A 13,965-nucleotide genomic window follows, 5' to 3' on the forward strand; every position below is an offset into this window, starting at 1 on the left:
GAGCAAATGACTAAATGGTTATTATAGATACAGAGGCAATATCTAAAAAGATTCTCTTCGTTGTATACCAGAGCCTCAAAAATAGTATTGATTAGAAAGCTGAATATGTCAGAGAGATAGGATTGTCATTTGGGACAGGGTATCTTGCTCTTATATAACAATGTGGATAGCTACTTATCTATTCCAGTTAGATCCCCAAATTCAAAATAAATTTAATCAGTATCCTTATCTTACGGTCATTGTATATCATCAACTATTCTTAATATACAATTTGTTGAACAAAGATTCCAGTAACCAGTACTTTGTCCTGGACGCTGGGTTTCCCTAGCTGTGCCCTAATAAGGCTTGAGGAGTATATGTGACCCAGGGGACACCATCTCCTCCAACTGAGCCCACGCTAACCCTTCAAGACAATGCTCCAGATACACCATTTCCAAAACCCTGTCCTAATGGCCCCAAGCCTGCTTCGCAGATTTGTTTGGTCCTCTTGCCCACAAGCGTCAATGTGCCATTAGTATCTACACTCCTAGACCTTGGGGTTGCTCAAGAGGCATCTGTTTGGTGGATGGGGAAGGTACAGATGGAGCTTAGAAATGCATCTGGGCTGAAATGTCCACACCTGTTCATGGGAGGCCTCTCACATGGGGAGACAGACCTGAGAACGGGAAGAGAAAAGGCCAAGTCACAAGCCAGAAGCCAGCTGCAAACCCTGCCATCGCTTTCCGTCCCAGAGCTTGGAGTGGTCCGAGAAGTTGAAGTTCAAACCTGCATGTCCAAGTCATCGTGAAAGGTAAATTTGCTAAGATAGGAAAATAGAACATATTTGAATTTACATGCCATTAGCTTGATTTAAAATTTCTAGATAATTAGCCAAATATTGTGGGCTTACCTGTGTACTTTTGCCCCAGACATTTACCCTGCTAATGTCAAGGGCAGGCCGGCAAGCAATAATATGCCTACAGCTAAAGAAGAGAAAGTCATGTCTCTCTTCTTAAAAGAATTAAGGACTTTAGTAAGACAGAGAAAGACGTGAAGCAGTACTATGAAAATGGCTGGGCCTGTTTCTATCCTTCTTGATGGTAGATTTTACCCATGTAGATAGGCAGCCTTGCCCATTCATCTTTGTAATCACTGTGAAATGACTAACATGAGAAAAATAATGTTTTCAAACTATACTTTTTAGCATGACGGCTACCATAGTTATTAGAAAACAAATGTCTCCAATGCTATGCTTTTTCCTAATGAGATCCATATGTAGAAAGGAAAGAAGTTTAGCCACAGAGAAAAGAAATCTATTTTGCCAAGGCCCAGGTTCCCAAGGAGGAAGCCTGTTTTCATTTTGTAGCACAGGGACGTTTTCCCTTTACATCAGTAGAAATGCTTGTTAACCAGGTTGCAATTTCAGAGATTCCTGGTGGAGAACCACACCAGTGAGGAAAAGTCACTTGCCAGTGTAAACGCAAGCTACATTGTTTCAAAGCAGTGGCAGTCTCTCTTATCAGAAATGGACAAGCTAAAAATGAAAGTGGGAGGTCACCAAAGCCCACCTCTGTTCAGCAAACACAGGCCATATCAGTTCGGTTCATGTTATAAGGATGGACATTATGATTTATAATAAATTGGACGGGTACTTTGGCTCTTTAAAAAAAGGAAAAGGAACTGTGGGACCTTGTAGGAAAGGAAACTGCCCGTGAATCCAATCTACACAGAAATCAAGTTCACACGGCCATAATTCAAGGAAACGGGGCGGTATGTAATGACGTGGACATTCATTTTGCTTTTTAAAATTTGAACTTTCTTCTGGACTAGTATAATATTTTTAAAACAGCTGTTTTTTTTTTCCCCTCACATCTCCCCCAACAAGCACTTTTGCTAAACATGGGAATCTATGAAACCCAGACTCACATTGTGACTCATTACTATTGTTTCCTTTAACTTTTCTCACCATCTCCTCCTGCATCATTTCCCTTTTCTCACAAATAAAAAACAGTAATGAGAAAAATCAATGTTTTTAAACATACACTGAACACCTAGTGGAAATATACAAACATAAATTCACTAATGTTTCTTTGCCTTTCCCCTGGCACATATTTTGAAATCCATACACAACTCATGTTCAAGTACAGAATTATATGACATAATTAAGTAACCATCAATAGTAAATTTCTGCTTCATTTTCCCATTTTGTAGGGCTAGGGCAAGAGAGCTATAGATTTTTTTTTTTTAATTTCTGCTTCTACTGAATGTAGATCCTTGAGTCTCCGTGCATATTTCCTATGAAGATAGTGTCTTAATATATTTTGAATAACAATGGCAATGATAGTCATGATACAGTTAAAAATATGTCCAGAACTTGAAGAGATGGGAAGACTCTTCCAACTTGTTCATTTGACTCCACAAATTATGACAGCTATGACTTTAAGAATGATCAATAAACAAACGATCATGCTTAAGTTAACTTTGTAAATACAGATACCAATACTTTAATGGCACCTTTTAAGAGAAATTCAAGGACAAAGATATGGCACTTTAAGTCATATGATAGAAAAAAGGGGGGGAAATGTCATATTCTAGTTACCAGATCAAAATCTCTTTAACAAACAGATAACAGCCTGATGGGATATAGATATATCAAAGTTATATTGGAGAGGGAGGATTGTACTCATTTTTAAGACAAAGTCAGACTGCAGTAATAAAGACTAGTATAGAATCTTACTCCCAGAATGGACTTCAGAAATCACTCATCTGATCTTCTCATGTGACAACTGAGGAAACCGAGGCCCAAAGGTTTCAACAACTTTACGAGTATTGCACCCAAAGGTCACGGCTCAGATGATACCTCAGACTGGATAGTAAATGCAAAGCCCATGCCTCTGTGCCCCACTGTCTTTAATGTTAACATCTCCATTAAGTATCCATTTTTTTAATGATAAAACTTTAAAATGAATAACGTTATTAATGATGCTGAATAGAAACACTTTTTCTTAAGGCAGAGAATGTATAAACATAAACTAGCATTACATCTTATACATTTTTCACTACTGGGTTCCCAGTATAGAGGCAGCATCCTGGAGAAGAAATAAATGCATGGACTTTGGAGCAAGAAAGATCTCACTAAGGTCAATTTACCAGTCGTTTACACATGACAAAATTATGTAAACTTTCTGAGATTCCATCTTATCCTATCTATAATTATGTCAAAAATCACATGACTTGCAGATCTTTTTCAAACTTAAATTCATGGACATACCAAGCACTCTGCCTGCCACCTAAGAGATAGTCATATATAAGACCTAACGAGGGGGATATAATACCTGATGTTTAAATAGGGATTTAATATAACGTTTAAAAATAAATGAACAATTAGAGAAAAATTCAAAACTGTGTGTTACACAAGGGTTTATATTTTAGTAGGGTGGTAGAAAAAAACGCTGCAAATAGGCATTGAAGAATTTATAGAGCAACAGCAACAACAGGAAGAATCCATGAGGTGAGAATGAAGCAAGAGCCTCGTGGAGAAGATGTCTCTACCTGGGTTTGAAAAGAAATGGAGTAAGTCGGTTGATGGAGTTGACAGGCAAAGATGTTCTAAGCATGAATGAAAGACTAGAGCTGAGAAGGAACAGTCATGTACAAAAGATATACAAGCATCTTAGGCCTTGGAAAAACAGAGGAGACATTCTGGAGAGCAGTAACATCTGGAATTGCATAAAGACACGGAAGCCAAGTCAAGGGCCAGAGTGCTAACCTCAGTGGTTCCTCCTCGAGACATACAACAATGTGTACTAGATTCCCACGCTGTGGACTAGTGAGGTAAAACTAGCGATTTAGGAACAAACCATCTGGCAATCATGGTGTAAGGGATTATGTTATGAAAAAAATCTTGAAGGGAGTAGAGACCACGGATAAAGGCAATTCCAATATCCCCAGATGAGGTGAGGTGGGCCTGAAATAGGATGGTGGTGAGGAATCCAGCTTCCAGCTCAAATCCTGAGTGTGCCCTCAGGTCCAAACACAGGCGATGACAAAGGCTTTACCTCGTGGCCTCACAAGGAAAAACCAACCTCCCCACCCCAGTATCAGGGCCCAGCAGGGCACTGAAGCCTTGGAAGGGACTCAGCCCATGGCCGGCCTTGCTTTCTGGGCATCTGCATGGCTAGCCCAGGCGCCTGCACTGAGACATCTCTTTGTCCACAGCCTTCCATTGAAGCCCTCCTCTGGCAGCATCTTGGGGGGAGAAACGCTGGAGACATTTTTTTCCCACCCTGACTCAGTATTCAGTACCTTCCCACCCCAAGACCTTCCTTCTCCAGGTGCCCCTCCCATTCCGGGTCCATAAACAGGCAGGAGCCTTTTGTTCCCATCTGTGAGGACACATCTGATCTGCCCAGTGCTCTTCTGTGCGGAAAGGGGGACACTGAGGAACCTGGAGCTTTCTTCCCTACTACGTCAGTCAGACAGTGGCTCTAGGCTTGCCTGTCACTCTCATTTGGCTTCTTGTCTTAACCGACTGCTCCAACACCTGGCAACTCAGCCCTTGAGAGTGACAGAGGGAATGAAACAAATGTGGAACCTGGAAGAGACCCTACTTTTGATAGCCATTCTTGTTTTGAGCAAATTTCCTACATTTGTGGTCACCAAAAATATAAACTATATTTGCAAAATATTTGGAGGAAGCGTATTAATATAAAAATTAATTTTTAAAATTTTATGTTTTTAAATAATAATCTCTGCTGTATTTCAAATAACATATAAATTTCAAATTTATATACAATATACTAAAAACCTGTATTTCATGGTGTGGACTAATTTGAACAAAAGTTTCATGTCACTAGCATTTGTAATGTACATGAATAAGTCAAGACATCTCTAAATTATTGCATTTCAAAAATGTGGCTGAAAAATACTAAACTATGGGGCCCAAAGTCTCGACTAGGACAATGAGTGATACCTGATTGATACCTGACAGCTCTTTAAAAGGAGGAGTGTGGGAAAATGGAAATGAGAAGTTTATGTACCTGCATTGTACCCATCTCTGGCATTGAATATTCAAGTTCACACAAAGAGCAGTGCATTGATTCTATGATAACTGTTGTGACTTTTTAATGGGAATATTGCTGTATAGTAATTGTCAAAGGAACTCATCAATCAGTATTTCTCAAATGGGGCAGCTCATTAGTACAGCCTCTTCCCAGGAGCACGTATCTCCCTTTGTTGTCATCTGCTCACTTTCACACGTGGCCTAAGGGTTAGAAAATTGAGTACCTGGTCATTTAGGGAACTGAGTGCTCGGTCACTTCTAAAGTGGACAAAATATGAGTGAAGGAAGGGCAAGAGTGTTGTCTTGTCTTTGGTCTCTTCTTTTACCTTGTAAATTCCGATGTGTGCATTAATAATACAACACTTAGGGTATCACAGAGTCTTTTAGGGAAAGATGTAGCATAGGAAAGTTGTTTAAAATCTACTCTAGATACTACTGTTAGGTCACAAAACTCTTTGTATACACGATTTCCAAATTTTAATAATAGCATATGTTCCTACTCAAACTATTAAACTATTATTTTTCATAAAGCTATTACATAGTTGTTTGGTGTCAAACTTTGTTTTTCTTTCCCTAATTTTATTAGCTGGGTATCTTTTTCATCACTGATCATTTCCTGATGAATAGCTACTGTTTAATATAGACACTTTAAAACTGGGTTTTTGTATTTAAAACCTTCATAAATTATAACAGAAGCTAAAAGATCCTCAATATGCAACATGAAGAGAAATTAGCCTATTTTCATTTTACTGGTTGCCAATGGCCTGTAGACGACAAGGACTTAAGAAGAGGCAGAAGCAGGCTGAGCTACCCTGGGAGGTCCCCAGCTTGTGCTCTCCATCAGGAAAAGCCATCAGGTAGAAACAGAAACACCTGTATTGAAATACAGCATTCAGTCCAACTGTTTCAACAAATTAATTTGAAGCACAAGAGTCAGGAACAGGCTTGCAGAGAGATTATCAATTTTCCCGTAATAAATTCAGGATTTGCTGAGAAAGAAACACGGACAATATTGCTCCCTTTAATGAACACACTCTTTAGGATAAACTACTAATCCCCATTAAAAGGAGAAAGTAGATTTAACACACAAAGAGAGTTTTAGAAACATCTAAGGATACATGGACTTTTGCACGCAGTATATTTTCTTTTAAAGAGGCACTTCCTCACTTTTAGAAACAAAAGAAAATTTGCCTTGTATAAATTAAGCTGGTTTTATGAAATCTGCCCTTTGCCAACAAGCCCTGTGCCGGCACCAGTGGCTGGATAGAAAGACTATCTGCTATTGTAGTAGGAATGAGTAAAAAGCATATTGCTTCACATACATCCGCACAAATATACACCACAAGCGGCATGACATATTTCTGCTCTAAACTATAGAGTAAGTCCTAACCTTACATTGACATCAAGGAGGGACGTGTTCTCTCTCATGAAGGTACAAATTATTTTACCACAAATGCAAATTGAAATTCCCTGCATGTCTTCCCTGTTTCCCCATTTATTTCCCAGTTATACATTTTGGAAACTGAGATGGAGATTTAAAAAAAAAAAATTAAATGAGAAACTAAAATTTCATCATTGCTTGAATACAAAATGCCCCGAGTCCCTGGTAGGCTAATGGGGAGGATTATTATTGTTACAGTTCAACAAACATGTCACTTTGACATAATAACTAAAGGTAATTTCTCCTCAGCTGGTCCTTGGCAGGTGAGAATAAACACAGACTAAAGAGAATGACTGACATCTGCTGGATTATAAGAGAAATGAAAAGTAAAAACCAAGTGCATAAATGCTGACAGCCATTCTAGAACCCGTCAATGTCTATAATCGGTAATGTAACAATGTTGGTATAAATCCTCGGGAATAAAAGGTAATCGGGTGTAACGGGAGGGGGTACATGTGTAAATGTGAGCTGTTAGTTACAGTCCATCCAATCAAGGTGGGTTCAGCCACAGAGCAGTTATATAATCTCTATAAATACTGTGCTGCTGTGGACTGTGCTTCCTGCATCTTATTGATTTCAGTAACCTGTGCGTCTCCATCAGTGTAACTCTGGCTAGGTCTGTGCCATCACTCAAACGAGCTTTGCAAATTTCGGACCAAGAAATCCATCAGAATCGATCATTAGAAGGGTCAAAACACACCTTAGCCCCCAAATGGACAGATCCATGACATCAGACATGGCTTATTCATCCTTAAATTGGGCTTTTTTAACTTTATTTTTTAAACCATTTCTTAATGAGGTAAGGGGATAACTATTTATTGAGAGCCTACCATGTTATTTCATTTAGGTTTCATGACCTTATGTCCACGAGGTAGGTATTTTCAACTCCGTTTTATAGATAAGCTGAATGTCAGAGAGATGCAGTGGCTTGTCCAGGTACCCAGGTTGTAAGTGAAGGAGCTGAACTTCACAGTTCACTCTACCTAGTCTGTGCTTTTTCACTATACAAGTTGAGACTAGGAACATGTGTCTTCTGGTGCCGGTACCATTTCTTGCCGCTTTTTAACTACAATTGTGATTAAAGATAATAGGAATTGCCCTGTGGTCCAGTCCTCAGTTTCTTTGTTTGTAAAATCATGAAGACAGATTAGGTCATTTTAGGATCTCTTCCAGCTGTGAATTCACAGAAAAGAGAAACGGACTGAGTCGTTGGGTTTGTTGTTACTTGGCAATAACACAGTCACAGAATCAGTACATATTGTACGGTGGGGACAGAGCCAGGAGTGCAGTTTCTAGGCTCTCGGCCTCACCTGGAAAGATGCTGGCTCGGGTAGCAAATGGCCATCAACTGTGATTGGATGGCCATCAGCTGTAACCAGTTAGCCATTAGCCACTGATATAACTGCCGTGGCTAAGCTAGCAAGCGCGGATTGCAGAGAGGCGTGGATTGCAGTTAGCACGGCGGATTGCAGTTGGCAAGTGAGGTTGGTTGGCAGAAAAGCAGACAGCGGGTTGAGGATCATGTGGCTCCTGCTTCTGTGTCTCCAACCCAGCCACCAGCGAGAATAGAGTGGTATGACTCCCCTATCTATGGCTCCATGGCAGCGGGAGCTGAGACCTTGCATGACACCCTGCATGACAGTACTCTTCATCCAGTAATTGAAATTGTTCTTTTTTTAGAAATTTTGTTTTTATTAATAATGTCTCATAGAAATTGAAGTGAAACTCTGTACTGAAAGGTGGTCTATTTTTACACACAAACATAGTCACTTAAAATGTTTTCTCGCCTGATAAAAAATTTGAAAATTTGTAGCCCCTATTCTTTCAGTGGTCTGAAAATGAAATCTTTATTTCACCTGAAAAGGAAAATAGCTATGATCAAAACTTACAACCATGTTAAAATGACAAAAACAAACAAACGAAAAACCTGTTTTATGAAGAAAAAAATCATTTCTATGAATTACGAAAAAAAGTATCAGGTAACACCAGCTCCTGAAGAAGTTAACAGTGTTTTCAAATTTGCAGAGGTTACAAATTTAGATTATTTTACTTCCAAAATGAGTAAAAGTGGTCTGAATATTGTTTTCAATATTAAATTAGAAGGGGAAAAGTAACACAATATATGTTTTCTACAGTTAGTCAATTCCTGCATTAAAATATACAGCACGTTGACTCTTGAACTCAATAGTGCCATCTAGTGGAAAACCGGAAATGCTGGTTTTCTTTCGCGATTTCTGCCAGTGCCTCCAATAACCACCCCCTTGGTCAAAAGACTGGTGAGAACCTCGCTCAGTAAGTGTTTCTTTGCAACAAAAACGCTATTTGTTTGAGAATAACTTAAACTCACTTGTGGAACTTACTGAACAACTCGATTGAATATTATTTAAAAAATTATAAATGGGCTTATTCTTAACAACCAATCTCTCATCATAGAAGATGTTGATAAATGTTATTGTAAGGGGTTAAATTTTATGTGTGTATATATATTAAAATATATGTATATAAATCACTCACTTATTAACAACCATTCTTAATTTATAATTTATTTTCTGTTTCTGCTGCTGTGTTTATCCACAGCAGTCTTGCATAAACTCTTGTACTCGGCTTAATCTTCTGGGGCTGGTACTAAACTGAACCCCAATGACACCACCCCCCTTTCTCCTTCTTGCTATTGATATTGCTGTCGCTTCCTGAAATACCCAGGCTACCTGGCTCATGCTGCACTCACTTCCACATCGTTCCATTCTTGCTGCTGTATTAAAAAGATGTCCCTTCTTATGCAGGGCAGTTCTGAAATTCTCTTCTAAACTAATCCTGAGTAGTGGTTAAGACCAACTTAGTGAAGGTAAATAACTGGCTTGTTGATAAACGCCACCAGAAAGAACAAACAGGAACAGACAAGAAAGGAACAAACAAGTCTCCTCCAGGAGCAAACAGACTTGTTCTTTATCCCCGACAGCAACCACAATCCAGAGAAAAGAGAATACAGGTCCATGGGGGTTTCGGAACCAAAAAATAGCTGATGAGTTTGTATTGTCCTCTGCATATAGGTTACAAATAATTTTCCCACTTCAAGATGGTCTGAAAGACCGGCATAACATGACTCACCATGTTCTTTCTTTTTTTCTTTTCTTTTTTTTTTTTTTTTAAATTTATTTTCCAGCTCAGGGATCCTAGAAGCATATGCTGGTGTTGCCTAGGCAGCATGTGCTGGCAGCAGCCTCGCTCAGGGACTCTGATTTCAAAACCCACCCTCTTAGACCCTCTTGGATCATGAGTACAAAAATAAATGTATTATTATGCCACTGATATGTTGGGATTCTTTGTATTTGCAGCATAACCCAGGCAATTGTTATGGATACAAAGGGTTAGTTAAATGTAGAATAAATAAATACACAGTACTGAGTAAATACAAATACATTTTAATATGCTGAAAGCAAGTATGGAAGGTATTACCCAGTCTCTCTCATTGTGGAATTCCCACTTTTTTTGAAGATACTGTACATATTGTGTGTTACATGTGACTTGTGAATTGAACAAAGGCTCCAGAGTCAATGGACACTTAACCTCTTTGACCTTGGATTCTTCGCTTACTTCATCAAGTATCTGTAACCATATGAACCTCCTCTAAGCTTGTGTGTCCAATGACCGGATCTCAAAGGGCCCAGGCTGCTGTTTCAACTTTCAGTTCAACTGAACCATTTTTTGTTTCTCTTGGGGGATAGCACTCCTCCCCTGGAAAGTAAAACCTTTAGAGTAGCTTAGCCTGAGTCATAAGAACACAAATGAGAGGGATAAAAATTGGTAATGGATCATTAGGTGTAAATGCAGAAGATGGCAATGAGAAAACAGCATTACTTGTTGGGTCTAAGTATACACTACATCCTATTGGAAAGTGCCACCAACTTGCAAGGTGTTACATTTCAGGTGGCGCTATAAATTAGCCATTCCACCATTCTAAAGGCCAGCTTAATCTGGATAATGGGGTAAGAGCAATGATTCCATAAAAATAGGCCGTACTTCTTTTGCCCCAAAATAATTTCCTTGTTCATAAACAGTGTTATAAAGGATACTAATACCATGAATGAGACATTCAGAAAGCTCACAGATAGCACCGAAACACAAATCTATATTGACAATAAAGATCCATTCCAGTGATGGAAATCCCTGCTTTCTTCATATTAGAAGTGATCCAACATAACCACTGGACCCCTAGGTGAAAGGATGGCCTTCTGTCCCATTCTAAATAAGATGCCATATTGGGAACCATCATTGCTGCTGGCAGACTGAGTCCCCAGCAGTGGTAGTAGCCACCTCTAATTTTACAAGCAAGGGGATCTTTGTGGTTGAGCCCGTGAAAAACTGTCATCCCTGCTAACATGGCCACTTAGTCCTGAGCAAGGGGATCTTTGTGGTTGAGCCCGTGAAAAACTGTCATCCCTGCTAACATGGCCACTTAGTCCTGAGCCCAAGAACTGGAGAAGGTAAAGACAGCATTGAACACCTGCCGGGCAAGTCATCTTTCCACGTGGTTATTAAGAGCTTCCTCTTCAGTGACAGCCCTCTAGTGAGTATTTACTTGACTCACTAATGTCCTCACATTCTGGACCCATCCTTGGATATCCTTTCATATACTGTTTCCCGAACTTACTAGTCACCAATTCTCCAATTTTACTTCCTCCAAGTGCTGATCATCTACACAAACTAGAAGCAAGTCCTTAAGAATTAGTATATGGGGTGGCCGGTTAGCTCAGTTGGTTAGAGCCTGGTGCTAATAATACCAAGGTTGCCGGTTCAATCCCCAATGGGCCACTGTGAGCTGTGCCCTCCTTAAAAAAAAAAAATAAATAAGAATTAGTGTAGATCCACACCTCTTACAATCTCTCTTTCCAGGTAAAGTAGATCATGAGACATACAACTTAAATATCAGGTCACACTGACACTTCCTTCTTGACTATCTCAAAGGCCATCTCTGAGTACTATAAAACTAGAGCACGTCACTCCTTCTAATGGAGAATGTCATGCAGAGCCATCTGTAAATCAGACTCGAATTGTTTTCTTCCTCAGGTAACTCCATAGAAGGCCACAGATGTGGGCTGAAAAGGGAATGGATGGCAATGAGCTTACTAGCTCATTTAGGGCTTGTCTGATCCCATATAATCCCTTCAATTTAATAGTGGAGAACTGTAATGATTTGAGGCTTACAGGAGCAGACAAAACTTATTTTATAATATGCCTCTCAAGTTTCATGGTTACCTGGCATTTCAAGAGCCGATGGTGAGCCAAGAATCATTCTCAACATACGAGTATATTTTCTGAACAGAGCGTGGCTCGGCTCTAAACCCTGAGGGTATTCCCTCGGATTCACCTGTCAGAACCCAACACAGGCTCCACACAGCAGCCCAACAAGCACAGAGTCTTGAAGCACCGCGGATCTCCCAGGACACGGGTAGAATGGCTTGCATAGCAAACTGGACAAACCGAAGGATCTTCTTTTATTCTGGGCCACATTCAAAGCTATCCACCTTTGAATTATTGTGTTATTCAGTCTTCAGATTGGAGCAGGGCACCAAAATATGTTATATAGTGCCATCTAAACCCAAGAGGACTGAGGGGAAAAGTCGCTTTCACAGTGGTAGCGGGCACAAGGGGATGCCACATGCCTTTCACTTTAAAAGTGATACTATCATGACCCAGAGTTCTGAACCCCTAGACATGTCACAGGAGTGGCAGTTCCCGGAAATTTGTGGGAAAGAGCTCCGACCCTCTGATACACGTGTACGTTAATAGGCTACCCAGCTCACAGAATTCTATCAACACGATGTCACCAAAGTCCTAAATCAGAACTAGATCTTATGGGGTGGTGATATAATTAGGCTTCCTGCTGCCTAAATTATAGCAGAAAACACAACATTGATGCCCTGAGGCAAGATAGCCAAAATACTTCAGTGTAAAAGCAAACTTCTGGCATTCTCTGCTTATTGGGGAAAAAAGAGAGAGAAATGCATTTACCAGATTGATAGCTCCATATAAGTCATTCAAGGCTGTGTTTTTGTTCCAGCAAAGAAACACATACTCATCTATGTTTGGCATTATATTGGACTAGATACTTTAAGAAGCCCTCCTGATGCAATACAACTAGATCCTAGAAAAAAGATAAACAAATATTAAGTTTAATGCATTTCTAGCTCTTAAGAAAATATAAGAAAGTTCTAAGGGAAGGGAGGATGCAAGACCAGTGAATTAAAACCTAAATGTGAGCAATAAGCAAAACCAAAATACAGGATTTTCCAGAAGGCTGAGGACCATAGAAAGCTATAATCAAGATTCTGAGTCTTGGACTCACAGAAAGGGGTAGGGGAATAGGAGAGAACCTAAAACTCCCATGTTATGCCACAGCCTTTGAAAATACCTAATAAGGTCACTGGTCAGAAGAATAAACTTGGCCCATGCAGAAGCAAATGCAAGTCCCCGTTAGAGGAAAGTGTCACTGATTTAGGGACTCAGTATTTCTAGAGTAAGTCCTACCAGATGTGGGCTCACAATTCAAGAGGAAAAAAAAAAGAAGAAAGAAAAACCTACCAAGACACAAGAAATAAACTACCATGAGTGAGAGTCAGCAGCAAAAAAAAACAAAACAGTCTTTAGATACTAGAATTTTCAGAGTCAAAATTTTATTTTAAATGGTCTTGTAGACCCGGACTGAAGCAAGAGGGCAGGCTCTCGGTGAGCAGCTGTCAAGGGATGAAAATAGATGACTATAACTACAAAGCAGAGCTTGCTTTGACATCTGATGTCAGGACGATAGTATGCTACCGTCCTTCTGTGGACATTCCATATGAACACACAAAACTCCAGGTAAAAAACATCCTTCTTTCTGCTTCTGCCAGCCTATCCCTCGGCTGGATCCTGCGCATACTCGTAATCATGAAGAAACACAGAATCAAGTGCTGAAAACCAGATTGGAAGAAAAAGATGAACAGTTTCATCAAGGACACATGATAGAACAACTTAGCAATATGTTCTTGACTACCAAGTGCCAATGGGTATCTTTGTGGACGGTATCACAGATGGCGTAAGAAACTGAATCCTCCAAAAGATTGATGATATTGAGGTTTTCAGTAATCAAAGAGAAATGTTATCCTGTGTCTCACTTACCATTTGAGAAAAATGTAGTCATGTATATTCATTAATATGTTATATACTAAAATAATAATAAAATAATAAAATGTCTTTTCACCTAAAAATTTGTTTTAAATGACAATGTATGAAATATTTAAAAATAAAAGAATTAAATAAATGAACAAGAAGCATGAGGTTTAAAAAGCGGTCATAGAAATCATACAAGAACAAAATAGAACTTTAAAAAATAAAAAAAACTAATAACTCCATAGGTAGGTTAAAGGGCAGATTAGACACAGCTTAAAAGAAAATTGGTGGCCTGGAATATAGATCTGAAGAAAATATTCAGAATAAAGCAAGA

General features: G+C 39.3%; 1 protein-coding gene across 1 annotated transcript; it reads left to right on the forward strand.

Moving 5' to 3' along the window:
* Window positions 1-7,277: 7,277 nt before the first annotated feature.
* LOC109456919 (uncharacterized) lies at window positions 7,278-13,561 on the forward strand. Its single transcript, XM_074331504.1, has 5 exons — window positions 7,278-7,853; window positions 9,502-9,617; window positions 12,418-12,571; window positions 13,237-13,340; window positions 13,373-13,561. Exons 1-5 carry the CDS (start codon window positions 7,820-7,822, stop codon window positions 13,559-13,561), a joined length of 597 nt encoding a protein of 198 aa, XP_074187605.1. The 5' UTR covers window positions 7,278-7,819.
* Window positions 13,562-13,965: the final 404 nt, after the last annotated feature.

This window comes from Rhinolophus sinicus, linkage group LG04, assembly GCF_036562045.2.
Source record: "Rhinolophus sinicus isolate RSC01 linkage group LG04, ASM3656204v1, whole genome shotgun sequence".
Classification (NCBI taxonomy): Eukaryota; Metazoa; Chordata; class Mammalia; order Chiroptera; family Rhinolophidae; genus Rhinolophus; species Rhinolophus sinicus.